This window comes from Muntiacus reevesi, chromosome X (genome assembly GCF_963930625.1).
Source record: "Muntiacus reevesi chromosome X, mMunRee1.1, whole genome shotgun sequence".
NCBI classification, from domain to species: Eukaryota; Metazoa; Chordata; class Mammalia; order Artiodactyla; family Cervidae; genus Muntiacus; species Muntiacus reevesi.
The window spans coordinates 53,211,988-53,230,810 of NC_089271.1; the positions used below are offsets into that span (position 1 = coordinate 53,211,988).

The 18,823-nt window shown below is 43.4% G+C and overlaps 1 protein-coding gene across 1 annotated transcript in view; it reads right to left on the minus strand.

Moving 5' to 3' along the window:
* Window positions 1-1,653: 1,653 nt before the first annotated feature.
* DGKK (diacylglycerol kinase kappa) overlaps window positions 1,654-18,823 on the minus strand; it is a 173,016-nt gene continuing 155,846 nt past the window's right edge. Inside the window, exons 19-28 of the mRNA XM_065915452.1 lie at window positions 18,720-18,816; window positions 18,343-18,450; window positions 17,592-17,705; window positions 17,110-17,244; window positions 14,859-15,019; window positions 13,572-13,713; window positions 12,267-12,353; window positions 8,615-8,725; window positions 6,625-6,748; window positions 1,654-5,133 (exon numbers count right to left, since the gene is read on the minus strand). Of these exons, the coding sequence (XP_065771524.1) occupies window positions 5,054-5,133; window positions 6,625-6,748; window positions 8,615-8,725; window positions 12,267-12,353; window positions 13,572-13,713; window positions 14,859-15,019; window positions 17,110-17,244; window positions 17,592-17,705; window positions 18,343-18,450; window positions 18,720-18,816 (1,159 nt within the window). The 3' untranslated portion in view covers window positions 1,654-5,053. The remainder of the gene's footprint in view (window positions 5,134-6,624; window positions 6,749-8,614; window positions 8,726-12,266; window positions 12,354-13,571; window positions 13,714-14,858; window positions 15,020-17,109; window positions 17,245-17,591; window positions 17,706-18,342; window positions 18,451-18,719; window positions 18,817-18,823) is intronic.

Consider the following 18,823-nt stretch of genomic DNA (forward strand, 5'->3'; position numbering starts at 1 on the left):
TGGAATTGAGCTTCAGGAGTTGCTGATGAAAGAAATCAAAGAGGACACAAACAGTTGGAGAAACATACCGTGTTCATGGATTGGAAGAATCAATATTGTCAAAATGGCTATTCTACCCAAAGCAATCTATAGATTCAATGCAATCCCTATCAAGCTACCAACACTGATGAAAGAAATCAAAGAGGACACAAACAGTTGGAGAAACATACCGTGTTCATGGATTGGAAGAATCAATATTGTCAAAATGGCTATTCTACCCAAAGCAATCTATAGATTCAATGCAATCCCTATCAAGCTACCAACGGTATTTTTCACAGAATTAGAACAAATAATTTCACAATTTGTATGGAAATACAAAAAACCTCGAATAGCCAAAGTAATCTTGAGAAAGAAGAATGGAACTGGAGGAATCAACCTGCCTGACTTCAGACTCTACTACAAAGCCACAGTCATCAAGACAGTATGGTACTGGCACAAAGACAGAAATATAGATCAATGGAACAGAATAGAAAGCCCAGAGATAAATCCACGAACCTATGGACAGCTTATCTTTGACAAAGGAGGCAAGGATATACAATGGAAAAAAGACAATCTCTTTAACAAGTGGTGCTGGGAAAACTGGTTAACCACTTGTAAAAGAATGAAACTAGAACACTTCCTAACACCATACACAAAAATAAACTCAAAATGGATTAAAGATCTAAATGTAAGACCAGAAACTATAAAACTCCTAGAGGAGAACATAGGCAAAACACTCTCCGACATAAATCACAGCAAGATCTTCTATGACCCACCTCCCAGAATATTGGAAATAAAAGCAAAAATAAACAAATGGGACTTAATGAAAATTAAAAGCTTTTGCACAACAAAGGAAACTATAAGTAAGGTGAAAAGACAGCCCTCAGATTGGGAGAAAATAATAACAAATGAGGAAACAGACAAAGGATTAATCTCAAAAATATACTGAACCACTTTTGATCCGAGGCCTAGCCAACTTTGCATCTGACAAGAACAATCCTTCCCACTCCAACCCTTCTGGAGGGGAGAGGAGTATGTGATGTGTGGTCAGTTGAGGGGAGTACACTGTATTGTCGAGAGTTTTTCTAGTTACTTTTTGCATTTATGCATCTAGTTAGCAATCTGGGCTGTACTCCTCTACCTCACTTCACCTCCCCTGTAACCTAATTCATTTCATTGGAATCTGGATTCTGCAGAGAACTGGCTTCTAGAAGAAATATGGTAGCAGGTATATTTCCCCACAAGTTTGTCCTGAGTTGTTTTAGGTTTTAGAACTTTTTGAGGCAGCCCTTTTAGTGTTATGATCACCCTGACGGAGAATCTTGGTTTGTGCTGCTGCTGTCCCCATCCCACCCCCACTGCCACATGCCATTTCCTACATGCATGTGGCTTATTTAGAGCTTGGATGACCACCCCAGCCCACTCCCCATTTCCACCACCATTCAACTCCTCCAATCCTGAGGTAAATGATGAGATATTGGTGTTAATTATGCTTATCCATTTATTAAAATACTTTAAGAAGCAAAACTTTATTAACTTTGAATACTGGTGTTCCATTTTGTGGGGAGGAGGAATAGGCACACTTTGTAGACCTTTACTTTCTGCTTTTTTGCATTACCCCATAACTACCCCAGTTTCCTCCCCCCAACAAGCCCCTGGCCCCGCTGCTTATTTGCAGGGGCCTTTGAGGAATCAAAACAACAAATAGAATACAACATAGATTAAAGATTAGACAAATAGACAGATGCAGTTCCACAAACCATAAAACCAATCAAGATCCTTTACAAGGATGGAATGGTGCTAATGAGTTTGGTTGCCTTGGTATTATTTTCTACTTCTTATGAAACAAAAATTCTTCTACTTGTGTCTCAAGGGAAGATAACGTTGACCCCAACTATTGCTTCTGCTCAACCTTTAACCTAAGTTATTAAGTTGAAAATGTCTTCCTTATTCTTCCCTTGTTCCTTTGGACACAACACAGGCCTCTTTTTGGTGAAGGGACTGATAGCCGCTGACCTCCTGTATTGTTGACACCAAAAGCAGTTGATGGCAGTCCAAATCTACTGGCATTCTGCTTCCCCACTAGTTCTTCTTACTAGGAATTGCCCACTCAATCAGTCCATCAGAAAGTGCCAGAAAGATGCAATCAAATCCCAGAACTTTGGCTCTTGATGGCAACTTTGAACAGAATTGAGATGGATATTTGGTGTCTGGCCCCACCACCTGAACAACTATATTACTGCAAGAAGTTAACCATGAAGTCCTGAAAGGAGCTTATGCTTCCACAGGCTGAGCCAACTCCCTTGAAAAAGAGATAACCACTTCTTGTTTTGTTTTCAAGCTAGTATGAGCAAGAACAAGTGCTCAGCAGAACTGTCTCCCTTTTTGGGAAAACAACTGGTAACTAAGCAGTGTAGGAGGTAACCAAGTGATTTAGCTAGCCACATCTGCTCCTATGTCTCATGGCCTATCAATTCTGCTCCGTGACTTGACTCCAGCTTCCAATCCTAGTGGTTTTATTCAATATCATTCTGAATCAGGCTGGGAGGACAGGGTGAGTGAAACAGAATCCAGGCGATACAACAGAGCAAGAGTAGTATTACAACATACAAAGACATGTAGTAAGTCAGCAAAGTAAGCACAATAGATGGAGTACTATTACAGTTTACTGTCACCGGTGATTAAAAAATAATTACAAGACACAGCTCTGCTTAGGCACTGCCAAGTAAAAGCTACCCTCTCCCAGGACTTTCTTTTGTTTCCTTAAATTTACTCATTTGACTCTTCTGAGAAAAAAATGCAACTTGGTTCCCAACTCTGTGAGTGAGCATGTGTGCAGCTGTTAGTGTGCAGCTGTTAATGTGCAGCCACGGAGGAGTCAAGTTGGGCTGCAACAACTGTGGCCTTACTGATTTGATCGAATACCTCCTCCTGGGAAGAAAGAGTAATGCAGAGAAAGCCAAATACACAGGAACAGCACATTCCCCACTTAAATACATACAGTAAGTTAACATATTCTGATGCTTAATTAAGTCTTAAATGTTTTCTCTCAATGTTTTTCCATTAACTTTCTTAACTAGTTGTAGAGCTAAGACTTTTTTCTTTGTTTGGCACAGCAATCAGACATCTGGGGACTATCCCCTTGTTAGTATGTTTCTCCTCACCCCTGCAGAGGTGGAACACAGGTGGCTGGTTTAAGTGGGCTAGGCTGGTGGAATTCCAGAGTTGAGAACCAGTGCTTAGAGTTGGATTGTGCACCTCGATGAACCAGCCAGTGGACTGAGTCAGGTAACTGAGCACGCTAAGTTTGTCTGAGAAGTGGGGAGAGGCCAGTTTCCTGGCTTTCTGTTGTAAATGGGAAGGGACATTTACCTAAAGGTATAAATTGAAGGTGGGTGGGGATACAAGGCAGACTAGAGGAAATCACTGGGGAAATACTGGAGTTTGATTAGATTTGCCTGATTGGGCACAGGCATTCAAAAAAAAAAATGCTAATTGGGATTTGGAGCAATTTTGGCCTGGTTTGTTTTCTTGAGAAATTTGGAAGAAGAACCATGGGAGAAGCAGAAGCTTTTAGCCTCCACTTTCCCAGGCCCTTGTTCTCTCTGATCACTTTGAATTTCCCTCTGGTACTCAAGGGAAAGGAGCAAGAAGGGAGATTCAAAGGTGATTTGGGGACTTAACCAACAGCAGACCAAGATGGAGCTTGTGGGGAAGGGCCTAGGCTGTGGCTTGATTGTCAGGCAGTCCTTTGCTCAGACATCTAAGTCAGAGAGCTCAAGGCCTCGTTGCTCCATATAGTTTCTTGGGTGAGGGGACAGCATAGGTTGGGGCAGTTGCTGATGTCGAGTCCAGGACAGATAGAGCAAAAAGGCAGCATGCCAGCTTAGCCCCCTTCTCTAGGGCATTGATGTTTTTGTTCCCCTTTCTGTGGCCTGGCTCAGAATTTTAAGGGGGCGTCGGAATCAGCTGGGCCATAGGTAGATCCCAGCCACTTCTGAGACGCTGAAAATGCACCAAAAGTTTAGGAGCTCCACCAAGAACTAGGGCAGTTGGTAGAGGCATATGTGTGTGTGTAGGGTAGTGGGGGTGGGGAGGGATTCCTGGGTTAGCACAATTAATTATAGGGTCATTTAGAGGTCGAGTTGTATTTTCAGTTCTTAAAAATATATATATATATTTATATATATACATCTTTATATGTCTCTATATATAACTATACTGCAGCACAGCAGCAAAACATTTAGTTAAAAAATCCAGCAAGAATGCAGCAAAACACTCCATGGAGGCATGCAGGCTAGGATGAAGGCAGTAGGAGGGGAGCCTGTATGGTTGCCATAGGGGTGAGTTCCAACCAATGGGTGGCCCACCCAGCCACCAGAGCACCACCTGGACATGTGCAAAGACATACATGCGCACATGGAAAAGCAGAAAGGTTTTGCAGAGAGAGCAGTCACCACAAGAAAAGATCTCACATGGCCATTGTAACAGGCAACTGCACAAGCCCCCATGACCTAGTTCTCATTTTAATAAGTCAACTAGTAGAGACCTCCTGAAGTTACAAGTTGCAATTGGCAGGGATTGGGGGAGAAATACCACCACACCTGGCTTTCCTGACCCCTCTCCTCACCTCCCTGAGAGTATTTCTTTCATTCATTCCCTAGCATCAGCAGTTTTTCTGCCAGTCAGAGAAAAACATTCCCCAACTCCCTGAAAAAGTGAACTCCCTTGAATCCTTTGCAGATCCCAGGCCATTCACAAAAAGCATATCTCAATTAAATATTGTAGTTGCTCAAGATGCACGAAGAGAACTGAACAAGACAACTCGGAACAAGAATCTTTGGCCAATGAGAAAATGTAAACCTCTAAGGAGACCTGATTGAGTCCAGACAAAAATGTATTAGTGTAAAGAATTGGAGGATCTTTCTTGGTGGTGCTCATGTTTGTTCTGAAATAATTTAGTCTAGCCTGTATTGAGGTTTCAAGAGTTTTCAGTAGAATTCTAAATGTTGTCAGTTCTTCCAGCTTTCCAGGATTATAGTTGAGATCCTGATGGAGTTGGAGGATCATCATATTTTGCTTCATCTTCATGATGTCTGCGATGCCACAAATTTCCTTTAGAGAAAAAAAGCAAATATAGAAACAAAGAGGTTAGCACATTGCCAGCCTAAATGTAGGGACCCTAAAGAGAGCAAACAGTCTTTTAGGAGACAGACTCATTTGTTCATATTGTATCAACCATCTCTGAACCATCTTAGAAAACCAGCTGATACCATGAGAGCCAAACACAGATGGGATGAGTTCTTAGAACCTGATAATCCATGAAACTGCTATTGACCCCTTCTGAGTATTCAGAAAGACTCTCAAGCACCATGGGTCTCCTAGTTGGCAGATTCTTTGGGACTCAACATAGCTGGACCAAACATAATTTGATCCAGGAAATTCTCTCTTGGCATCTGTGCAAGTCTTAGTTTCTCAAAATACAAAAAACTACCACCCTCCATCCTTTTTCCTCTATGTCCACAATTGTTATCTCTCTCAAGCTTCCAGGTCATCTAGGCTCAGAATTTAGGAGAGACCATTGACGTCAGAATTGGTATAACTGACAACTCTAAGGGAACATTCTTTTGAGTTCCACTGACATGTCAAGAACATTTAAGTCCAATTCTGAAGAAGTGCTCAGTCACTTTAGTCATGTCTGACTCTCTGTGACCCTATGGACTGTAGCCCGCCAGGCTCCTCTTATTTCCCAGGCAAGAATACTGGAGTGGGTTGCCATGACCTCCTCCAAGGGTTCTTCCCAACCCAGGGATCAAATCCATGTCTCCTGTGTCTCCTGCATTGGCAGGTGGCAATCTTTATCACTGTGCCACCTGGGAAGCCTGTATTCTGAAGAGGTGGAACCAAAATTCAAATAATGAAACAAAGTTTGCATTTCCAGGGACTGACTATAACAGATACAGAATAGGAGCGTTTAGATAGATCATAGAACTGTTCCTGATACTGTAGGTGCCCATACCGACACCCCCAACCCATGTCAAATAATACTGCTTTCTGGAGCAGGACCAGAAGCTTGTAGTTGTATTTGACTGGGAAAGAGATATAAATATGACTATTTTGCAATACTTTATCAACAAAGACAGGAATGAGTCAAGTGGAAAGTTAACCGCTTATTCTCTTTTTTCTCTGCAGCTGTTTACATCACAGAGACTGCACTGTAAGGTTGCCGCTCAGGCCCTCTCCTTGTCAGTGTCCATAACCACTTGCTTTTTTTTCTTAAGGGTCTTTCTTTCTTTCTTTCTTTCTTTTTTTTTTGGTCACACTGCACAGCACATCGGATCTTAGTTCCCCAATCAGGGACCAAGCCTGTGCTCCCTGCAGTGGAAGCATGGAGTCCTAACCACTGGACCGTCAGGGAAGTCCCTCCATATCACTTTCTAACTCATACCTCATCCAAGAGACTTCTTGGCATCACCTAAGGTTGGCTCCCAGTTGGCTGCCTCCTCCATTACCACCATTTCTAATGTGAGCTTCAGGTCTTTAGGAGGGAGGAATCCAGGCTGCTGGGAGGTCTTCACGACCTTGATGCCTGTGGGGGAAACTTACCAATAAAACCCTGGATGCCTTGGCCTGATTTAGGCTTGCATTCCTCTTCTGACTTCTTTTTCCCCAATTTGGGGAACTTAACTTTCAATCTGAAGCTTTTGCTGTCAGTGTCTGAGGACTTTTCCTAGTAAAGCACAACAAAAGGAAGATCAAAATGTTAGTTGCCTAATAGAAACAATTCTTAGAGGCTTGGAGAGATTGTGAACAAGGATGGCTGCAGGAAGCCGGCCAATCTGCTATCTATTCAGGTATGGGAGACATCCCTACTCACTAGTACCATACCTGAGAAGGCATCTGGTCTTTACCAAGATCCTACTCTGTGCCAGATGCTTTGCTAAACACTTTAATGTGTGTGTGGTCAGTCGCTCAGTCATGTCCAACTCTTTGCGACCCCCATGGACTAGCCCCACCGGGTTCCTCTGTCCATGAAATTTTCCAGGCAAGAAATACTGGAGTGGGTAGCCATTCCCTTCTCCAGAGGATCTTCCTGACCCAGGGTTAGAACCTGGGTTTCCTGAATTGCAGTTGGATTCTTTACCACTGAACCACCTGGGAAACCCCTAACCCCCAAATAAATGCTCTCATATGTATAACTGATCTTCTGAATTGCCTTTCATAAGAAACCTAAAGTAAGGGCACAGGACCTTCCCTCTCAACCAAAACTCTGGAAAGCCCAATGAATAACTGACTCTTCTCCTGCTTTTCCCCATCAAAGTGGATCTGCATCTTCTGTGGCATTAAGGCAAGCAAGTTGGGTGTTAGGTGAATGATCAATATCTTCCTGCCTTTCTTTCAATCTACTCTGCCATTCTTTAGAGCCTCATCTCTTCATCTTTATGGAAATACTGAAGTCCAGAAAAGAGATTATGCCCAGACAAGGCAAACTCAAACATTGAGACCTCAGAGCATGGACTGTTTGTCTTAGTTCTCTCAATATCCAGTCTATCTGTCTAGGTCAGGGGCTTGGTGCTAGACAGTTGAACTGAGGAAGAAAGTGCTACAAGAGTTTGCTTCCTTTTCTGCATAACAGCATGTTTTCCTTCCCCAGAGGGCTGCTGGTCAAGAGCAGCAAAGGCATATGATAAAGTTATTAAATTATTTAAGACCTGAATTTGCCTGTGGCTTTTTCTCTTAAATGGTAACCTAATTGCTGCACTAGTCCAAATCCTTGTATGTCTTGCTCACATTCATACAACTGGTATATAAAGTCAGAAAACAGGTATAATGAGTAGAATAAATAAGGATTCCTACACGGTGTTGAAATGAGCAATTCCATGGTAGAGAAGTTTAGAGAAAAACCCTGTCAGACCATAATGGGAGTAACTTACCTGGTGATAGGTAGACATCTTCCAGTCATTTGATTTATGAAATGTACTATTTTTCCATCTCAGGAAAGCACTCAGAATTGTCAAAAAATGACAACATCCCCAGAGCTATATTGTAGCCACTGCTGCCATGCTTGATTTTCTTTAAAGCCACACATCTGCTAGGGGAAGGCACTGAGAAAGCCTGCTTTCCTCCCAGAGTGAGAAAGACAGAGAGCAGCAAGGGAGAGGTGATACTTGGTAGATTTAAACACCAGTATGGCCTGGGCACCAACCATTTAGAACAAATGTTGGCTGTAAACAACTGGTATTGGCCCTAATGGTATGTACCAGATGAAATTCAGTCCTGGCAGCAGGGGAAGGGAATTGTGACCAGAAGAAAAGCACAGAAAAAGACCAATCTTGCTTATTCTTTTCCAATCTTCTCTACAGAGCTGTTCTTTCTGGTTATGTTCCCATGGTCATCTAGTTTTTCAATGTGCCTTCTGCCTTGTCTACTTAAATGGTGAGGAGATGCAAGGAGGAGGCTCCATTAAGCATAAGCTGAAAGCCACTACTAGTCTGCCTCTGCTATATCAGTCATTGTGTCCTGGCTTACACTGGAAGGCAAAGCCCTGGGGAAGAACCCCTCTTTCCCTTTATTTCCCAACCCACAGGTCACATACCTCCGGAAAAAGGATTGAATTCATCCAGTCAATCTTGGATAGCTTTTCAAACTCCTTATTCATGGCATCCAGGGAAATTTTCAGTGTGGCCTCATATTCAGCATTTCTCAGCTGATGAAAACAGGAAAAAGAGTGAGTATCCAATGCCTAGTACTTTACCTTCAAAGATTCTTGCTTTCTCCCCAACTCCCAGTCCATGCCTAGTGGCCATTAGACCACAGGTTGCCAACTTATACCTCCTCTGGTCCATAGGGTCACTGGAAAGTATAGTCAGCCAGCTCTTTACTTTCTCAATAGGGAGATTCAGGAAAAAAATCAGATAGTGATGCTTTCCTTGGAGCTTGGCACACTCACAGTTTGCAAGCAGAGAGGCCCTTTGACCAGTACAAGTTAACACTGAGTTGTACCCCAACAACTTAGGGTCCAGGATAAAGGTCCTACTCTTGATCCTCAAGTCCCTGGAGACATCTAAATGTTCTCATAAAAATGGCTACCAATTTTTGAGCACATACTATATGCCAGGCACTATGCATACATGATTTCATTCCATCTTCTCAATAGCTTGATAATACCTTATGATGTACTGTTGTTCTCATTTTATAGGTAGAAAAATGTACTCGAAGTTTAGTGCTCAAGATCGCATGACTAGACAGAAACCAGATCTATTTAACTCTATAGCCTACCCTCTATACCATACTAAAAAGGGTATGTGGGGTGGCTAGATGTTAGGGTTGGGGGGAGGGAATCTTTATTACCCAGTTACCATAATTTAAAGGCTGCTTTATGAGGCAAAGGGGAGGGCTAGAGAGAGACAGGCTCAAAATCTCTCTTCCTGGCAAAGAGGGTCTGCCTCTCTAGGCTGTGCTTTTAGCCCCTAGCTATTCACTCTTAGTAAATAAGAAATAGTTTCAGATGGTTTGTCTCACACATTCAGGAAACAAAGCTTAAGCATTCCCTAGTATCCCCCAGCACCCACAGGATGAACTCTGTATACTCCATGGAAGAGTTAAAATAGATTCTTCTAAAACCATCTCCAACTTAGAAGACCCAAGTCCAGACCAACAACATAGGTAAGATAGTTCATATTCCATTAGTGAGCTGGGAGGACAGATACATGCTGATATCATCAGCCCTGATGTCCTTTCCAGCTCACCAAACTTGACTTTGTCTCTCCTCCCTGGTATGTGCTCTCCTTTCAATTTGGTACTTATGTGACTCCTTGCTGTGCATGAGCCAACCGTCACAAATGAGTGGCAGGTGAATGAGCAGGGAGTGGGATTGGAGGTTATGACCAATCAGGATGGGATATGAGAGGGTGACCAAGTCATGCTGACAAATGATCTCCTGCTCTTGCTTTACAACTAATGATTTAGGACAGTACAGGGTAGCCCAGGTGCACAGGACATGTGTGTGCACACAGTGGTGGGCTGGGGATCAGTGGTGACAGATAGAAATGGCCATCACTTGAAGGTAAGGGGGAAAGGGGCAGGGGTCCTTGTGGGCACACTTACAAGCAATGCTCAAAAGGGATTTGGTAGGCAAACCCAAAGCCACAGAGTGAAATGAGTAGCTGGGGCCTTAGAAAATGATTCCTGATCATAATAGCAGAGGAATAAAATGGCTTCCTAATAACTTCCTATTTGGCACCTAGAGAATTAGGCTCTGAAAAATAGTATGTGGGTGGGCCTGAATCTCATGCTATAGTCTCTTGTCCTTCTGGCTCCAAGAGAGACCTTGTCCAGGACTCTTCTCTGAGATAAATGTGCAAACTGACTCAGGGGACTTTGTTGCTCACTTCTTGTTCCTGTCCGAACACATCACTAAGTCAATTTGCCAAATAAGGGAAGTGGGAGTTACTGGATGGGATTTTCTTCATCAAAAGGCTACAACCCTCTCCCAACACTGAGCTCCTTATTGTCCTCCTCCTTCAAAGGGAGGAATAACAACATTTAATGAAATAAACCTTATGTCCATGTCAACTTCATGATATGGCCTTTCTTAGCTTCCATTTGCACCCAGGTCTCATTTGGATGTTTGTATATGTGTGTGTGGGTCCTTACCAGGTTCTTTATTAAGTGTGGTATGTGCTCAGTTTGGGTTGTTGGCTGGTATAAATAAATTTTCATGAGCCCATGAGCCTCAAGAAAGCCTGAGTGTCAATGAGAGGCCAGGTTCCCATATTTCCTTCTGCCCAAATTGGCAAGGTCATTGAGCTCTACCTATATATAGAAGGTACTTCTGGTGCTGTCTCTAAAGGTTGAAACTCTAGCCTGGGGCTCAGATGCTGGGACAGTCTGGCCTGATTGTCTTTGCCACTCTGCCACCTGTGCAGTGTGCCAATTAGATGTGCAAATGGAAGGGGGAAGTGGATGCACTTCTTTCAAAATCAACTCAGAGGCCCCTCTTCAAATAAACCTTAATTAGATGAGAAGCAAGAACAGCATCTTCCTCAGGGCTGTAGCAGTGAAACTCAAAGTGGGATGGTCATGATCAGTTGCCTCATTAGCACACACTCACCAGGTGTGCCTATGGGCTTTGCAGTATGAGAAATAGCAACTCTTCTTGTAGCTCAAAAACTGAGCCTCAGTCCATTTTCCCTAACACTGATAAAATCTACCATCTGTCAAGCTGCTAGGCAGAGCTAGGCACTTAATAAACAGTAGTTTGTTTAATCCTCACGACAACCTGGAGAGGTAGAGATTACAATCCCTATTTTGTAGGTTGGGAAACAGAGGTGAAGTTACCTCACATAGATACTGTTATGGATTCATTTGTGCCCCTCTAGAAAGATATCTTGAAATCCTAACTTTCAGTACTCAACTATTGGGAAATAGGGTCACCGAAGATGTAATTACTGAGATCATTGGCCTGGTCTGGACCCTGGTGTAGGGTTGGCCCTCATCCAGTATGACTGGTGTCCTTTAAGGAGATGGCCATGGGAAGACAGAGAGACCACCATGTGAATATGGAGGATTGGAGCAATGCATCTATATTACAAGCCAAGGAATGCTCCAAACACTGCCAACAAATCACCAGGAGCTAGGAAGCGGCAAGGAAGGATTTCCCTACAGGTCTCAGAGGGAACATGACCCTGCTGACACCTTGATTTCAGGCTGCTAGCCTACAGAACAGTGAAACAATGACTTTCTGTTGTCCAAAGTCACCCAGGTTTCAGTGTTTGTTACAGCAGCCTTAGGAAATTAATATAGTTAGTAACTGTCAGATTTGAACTCAGAGACTGCCAACTTTCCCCACTATTCCTTACTCTCTTCCCACATGGTGAAAGACGTATTGTGGAAACTTGGGAGATGCAGAGCAGCTCAAAAGAGCTCACCCTTTTCTACTGAAGCTGTATTGGGTATAGTGAGAACACCCTACTTCTGTTTGGTCTCGTATGGACCTAAGAGACATTTGCCAAAGGAGAGGAGGAGATTTTTCTTTAAGGATATGATAGTTCCTATGGACTCACATAATTTATGAAATGACATGATCAATGATAACTCTAGATGAGGATGACACAGCAGGGACTGCCAGATAAGCACCTGGGCAAAATGCTCCTACATGTTTTTCAATGCCCTACAACCAAGTGCAGACTGTGACCAACTTCATATGGGATACATTGCCCTCCCTTGTTCCAAACCCATCCACTCACCAAGTTTTCATCCAGGAAAGCTTTGGTGTCATCGTAGAGCCCTTTAAGACTAAACGTAACATCTACTGCATCATTTCTGGTTAAAGTCTGAGAGGAGAAGAAAAGAAAGGAAGGGAAAGGACAAAAACAGAGGAGTTATTGGTTAGTAAGCATGCAACTGGCTTTTCTATGGGAAGGTAGGGGCAGGCTAGTAGGGTGTGGCTGTAAGTGAAAAAGTAATATTCACAATATAACACAACTAGTAGTTCAGCATGGGTACCAACTAGTCAAAACTGATGCCAGCTATCAACTACAAGTACAGCTGTACTGGTGTGTCTTATGTAGTGACATAGGACAACTTTGCATTTCTCATCACCGATTGAGTACTCTGGGTATTCGGAAACACAAAATATGCAAACTGGACATAAGTTTGAGGCCACTTCTTGCCACTAGTTAAAGCCACCTTTTCCAAGGAATGTGGAATTAGGCATTGTGGAATTAACCATCTCTCTTCTTGAAACTCCACGGAGAAGGCAATGGTACTCCACTCCAGTACTCTTGCCTGGAATCTCCCATGGACAGAGGAGCTTGGTGGACTGCAGTCCATGGGGTCGAGAAGAGTCAGACATGACTGAATGACTTCACTTTCACTTTTCACGTTCATGCATTGGAGAAGGAAATGGCAACCCACTCCAGTGGGACGCAACTGAAGTGACTTAGCAGCAGCAGCAGCAGCAGCTTCTTGAAACTCCAGGCCCCTTCCAACGAAGATTTGGCCCCCAATAAATAGGTTGCCTATATTTTAGGAGGCCCTGATCCTGTATGTGGCCCTTTTGTATGGTTTTCTTAGCATAAAGTTACTTTATAAAAACATCACTTAAAAATCTTCTGCCAGTGGGTCAAGTCATGAGATGGCACATTTAACATCAAGCATCCTAATCTGGACCATCCCTCAAGAGGAAAACCAAGGCAGCCTGGAGTTTAGGTTTCAATGACAAGTATCACCTTAACAGGTTATACAGGGATCCACTTGGGATGAGGAAGGGCCAAAGCCAAGTTCCTCTCCATTCACAGGCTACTTCTCCTTGAGACCAGTGTGCTAGATAGCTCTCAGGCTGATGAAGTCTGCTATGGGATTCTCCCAGTAGCCATTCTGAACCTGTAACAAGTCAAGGAATATCTGCTTCCCTTTCTACTCCATCCATCAGTTTCCTGCCATGTCATTTGCTCGGTTTTCCTATCCAGCCTCTGGTTCCTCTTCCTTCCCTTCTATTCCCTTTCCTATTTGGTTGACCCCTTTCCTTCATCTGCCCCTTCCTCCCTTACCTCAATGGGAATGCAGGAAGCTGCAGCTGTCTCATTGTTACTCTCTTGTTTGTAAAATACATCGTTTAGGGTTTTAGCACTGGCATTCACAGAATCCATGAGGACAGACACATGCTGGTGGACCTTGCTTAGGTCAGTAAGTCTGTAATAAAACAACAAGAGATAAATGAGTCTAGAGTTCTGAAGGACGTCTGGTCTGAGGTACTTGTAAGGGTTAGGATTAAAAGTAAAAATGAAAGCTCTGAGTACCTGAATTGTATTCTTTACTCCCTCCTGTTATTTCTACTCATTTCTAGGTAGCCACTTATGCCAGAAAATGTTTCTACTCTTCTGTAGGTATTCACTTTTGCCCATCCTCTTTTGGGGGATCTTAGTTTCCCAACCAGGGGTTGAACCCCAGGTCCTGGCAGTGAAAGCACCAAGTCCTAACCACTGGACTGCCAGGGAATTCCCACTTTGTCCATCCTTATCTCACCTGAATTAGATACTAAGTACTTTGGAAGAGTGGGAGGCTAGAATAGAGGAAGGAGCTGATTCCAGAAACTCTAAGGCCTTCCTGATATTTAAGGCCAAGGATAAACTATTTTATTTTATTTTTTTAGGAAAGCATACTTTTTCCTTTAATTTCTTTAAGGCTACATATATATATATATACACCATTTATTTTTATTAGTTGGAGGCTAATTACTTCACAATATTGTAGTGGTTTTTGCCATACATTGACATGAATCAGCCATGGATTTACATATGTTCCCCATCCTGAACCCCCCTCTCACCTCCCTCCCCATCCCATCCCTCTGGGTCATCCCAGTTCACCAGCCCCAGTACAGTATACTAACACATATATATGGAATTTAGAAAGATGGTAATGATAACCCCATATGCAAGACAGAAAAAGAGACACAGATGTACAGAACAGACTTGGACTTTATGGGAGAAGGCAAGGGTGGGATGATCTGAGAGAACAGCATCGAAACATGTATATTATCAAGTGTGAAACAGATCGCCAGTCCAGGTTAGATGCATGAGGATAAACATTTTAAATCCTACTGGGTCTGAGGCAGCAGGAAGAGATCAAAATTCATCTTTGGACTTAATGGGAGAAGTCCAAGCTGACCACAAAGACTATTTACAATCTGGATTGTTAGGGTCCCTTTCAATCCTCAGAGCTCTTGGGCAAGACTCCTTTCTGAGGTCAGGCTCTCCAGTAACCTACAGACACAAGTTGGCTCCTTCTCCCCATCCCTTCGTGGGATTCCCAGCCTGTATCTGGGCCAGACCACTTACCTGCTGATGAGGTTTTCTGCAAGCCGAGTTAAGTGCTGCATCTGGGCATACTCCTCATCAGAGAGGCTATCTTGAGATTCCTGGGTATCCAGCTGGGGCTGAGAGGCAGCTTGGATTTCAGAATGCTTGCACTCCCACATTTTCATTGAGTTCTCAAAGTCCTAGAAATGAAGACAGTGGCAGATCCTAATAGTTGCTGTTAGCTAAGAGGGCAAATGACAAGGTCTGTCTGTGAGTCTGATATGTGTGGGCCAAGGGGAATGAAGGCCCCACATATTCCCCCATACACCCATCTCCACACTTCATACATCTGTCCAACATTTTATACAATGTCTTTAATACTAAGCACTTTTAGTTTTGTTGTTTTTACTGTTACCATGCCAAGTCTTGGGACAAGAACCTTGAATCAGACAGATGTCTGCCTTCCAGAAGATTCTATAGGAAGGCATCATGATCAGTAAGACAGTGAAGCCCCTTTCATGCTCGCTTCTTTGCCAAATCTAGGCAATATATGCTGATGGATTTTAGAGTCAGATGTATCTAATTTAATTTTGAATTGTGCTTCTGTCATTCACTAGTCATGTGACTTTTAGCTACATATTTAACCTCTCTGGTCCTTATTTTCCTCACCTGTAAAATGGGAATAAGTGTATCTACCTCATAGAAAGAAGAGAGTGAAAATGTTGGCTTAAAGCTCAACATTCAGAAAACTAAGATCATGGCATCCGGTCCCATCACTTCATGGCAAATAGATGGGAAACAGTGGAAACAGTGGCTGACTTTATTTTTTAGGGCTCCAAAATCACTGCAGATGGTGATTGCAGCCATGAAATTAAATGAAACTTACTCCTTGGAAGGAAAGTTATGACCAACCTAGACAGCATATTAAAAAGCATAGACATTACTTTGTCAACAAAGGTCCATCTAGTCAAGGCTATGATTTTTCAAGTAGTCATATATAGATGTGAGAGTTGGATCATAAAGAAAGCTGAGTGCCGAAGAATTGTTGCTTTTGAACTGTGGTGTTGGAGAAGACTCTTGAGAGTCCCTTGGACTGCAAGGAGATCCAGCCAGTCCATCCTAAAGGAGATCAGTCCTGGGTGTTCATTGGGGGGACTGATGTTGAAGCTGAAACTCCAATACTTTGACCACCTGATGCGAAGAACGGACTCATTTGAAAAGACCCTGATTCTGGGGAAGATTGAGGGCAGGAGGACAAGGGGACGACAGAGGATGAGATGGTTGGATGGCATCACTGACTCAATGGACATGAGTTTGGGTAAACTCTGGGAGTTGGTGATGGACAGGGAGGCCTGGCGTGCTGTGGTTCATGGGGTTGCAAAGAGTCGGACACGACTGAGTGACTGAACTGAACTGAACCTCATAAATTGTTGAGAGGATCTATTTGAGAGAATATATGTAAAGTGCCCAACACAAAGCAGGTAGTTTATAAACTAGACATCCCATCCCTTCACTATTGTTGTGTCTATGGACTGTGCATAGGCCACAGTTTAAGAAAGCCTGTAATCACTGAACACTGATTAATAATGGCTCCTTTCTAGCTTTAGGTGGTCTAGCTGAGGTGGGTGATATTTGTGAATGCAATATTTTAAGATGCCGTGAAAGTGAAAGTCACTCTGTGTGCCCAAATCTTTGCGACCCTGTGGACTATACAGTCCATGGATTTCTCCAGGCCAGAATACTGGAGTGGGTAGCCGTTCCCTTCTTCAGGGGATCTTCCCAACACAGGGATTGAACCCAGGTCTCCCTCATTGCAGGCAGATTCTTTACCAACTGAGCTATCAGGAAGGCCCTTTAAGATGACTTAGAGGAACCTAAAGATCCTATTCAGTGAAGAATCTCTTGTTGAGGGAGCAGATTTCTCCATAACCACTGAGGTCTTTAGCTCTCTGTGCATTGGAAGAATGAGGACAACTTTGTTGAAAACCACAGGAGGCAGTTCCTTGTTTCACTCTCTTGGACAGTGCTTTGCAAGTGTCTCTATGTATAAGAGTATCTCAGAGAGCTTGTCTGCAATTGCAAGTTCTCAGGTAATACCCATCCCCATTCTGATGCAGTGGGACCTTGCGGGGCCTAGGAATGAGCATCTCTAACAGGCACCCAAGGTGACTCTGAGATGTCATGCAGACCTCCCTTTGAGAAATTCTGCCTGACTGGAAGCATTCAGTACTCAAGTGATAGCTGTAGATGAGACAATGGAGGAGCCCAAGATGAGCCTTTCCTTTCTTACCCGATCTCTGGTCAACATCTGAGCAGTGTTCTTGTATCTAATCTTGATAAGGCCTGGCCTCTGAACCCAGGCCTCCCCATCCACCTGCACTGGGATACCTTCTTCACCATTGATAGTTATCATCACCTCACGGCACTGCCAGAGAAGAGAAGGAGGGAGAATGGGGAAGAAAAATCAGGCAATGACTACAGACTAATCTGATAATCTCACAGTCACAGCCTAAATGCGTATCTGAACAGGATCAGCAAACATGTGAATCAGATTATCCCAGGGAGGAAACATATGTTTGCTATAGACTTTTTGCTCCTTTGGTCCCTACCACCTCTATTTCTAACCTCAGCCAGCACCTTGCTGCCTACCAGATACCCTACTCCCTCCACCCTGCCATTCTTATACCTGGTTAATTCCTGGGAGCAGCCCACATCCTGTGCTGTAGCCACAGGGCTCAGACCCTTTTTGGTGCCCACCCAGTGTGTTCCTACCTGGGCGATGCGATGATGATGCAGGTTGATGATACGAGACATGGCCATCTGTACAGAACCAAAGATTGCCACTACCTCTAGCTTCCCATCATCTATCGCAGGAGCCTCGTATTCCTGAAGAGAAAGAACTGTGTCACAGAGCTCACTCTCGAAGAACCACACTTTGTCACAAGCAGGTATGCTTTGAAAGCTCATGGTAAAGGTTTTTCTAGCTCATGAAGAGTGGAGAAACTACTACATTATTAAAAGGGAAAGGATGAGGTCAGGAAGCCAACTTGGGAGAAAGGCACTGAGATCTAAACTCAGCTCCTTTTGAGATCACAACTCTTAGCTGGTTCCCTCCCTGTCCAATCTAGCATCATAAATCCCCAAAGCCACTGGTCTCATGGCCTTCTTGGGTGAACTCAGAGGAAAGGATTCATGACCAATTTCTTAGGAGATTTTATTGACAGACCTCCTTAGAGAAAAGGTCATGATGTAGCCAACCTTTCAAGGATCTGTCAGGTTTGAGAAATGGAAAATTCAAAGTCCATGCAATACAGAAGAATTAATCTGACCCTCAGGTTTTCGGTTGATTCTTGTGCTCTAGGGTGGTAATTGCCTTAAAAATACTCGTCATACAGCTGCTGCTAATAATGGTCCCCAGCCTGCCTCCTTTTCCCCCCACACTCCAGTCAGTTCAGCTCTCCTTTCTGATAGACTTTAGAGGTGTCAAGATTTTCTCCCTCCTCATTCCCTGTTCCATACTCACTGTGGTTGCCGTGCTGCTTCCCCAAAAGTTGACACCTCCGGCATAGCTGGTAATGTTGAGCACTACAATGCCTTGCAGATTTGGCAAGGAGATGGCCTCTCCATCACACTGAAAGAAAATAGTAGCCCTTATTGGCTGGCTCTTCAGATACCAGTGAGAAGGGATATTTACAGACATGGGGGAAGGGCTCTGTCTTCTCGTCATGCTATCATTTTCTTATCCATAAAATGGAAAACTATCTTCATGCTTTCCTCCCATGAGTGAGGATCAGAGTTAAAGCTTGAGAAGAACTAAGAATATAGAGGGAAATTGATTACCAAGGTCATAATATTTCCTTTCTTCATGCCCAAGAAGGATCATCCTCTTTTTCCACTAACCTCCAGGTGCACTCGTTCTTCCAGTTTCCTATAAGAGCGCTGAAAGAGTTCCTTGCTTCCCAGAAGGCCATACCACATCTTGTTCTTAAAGCGGCTACTACAGG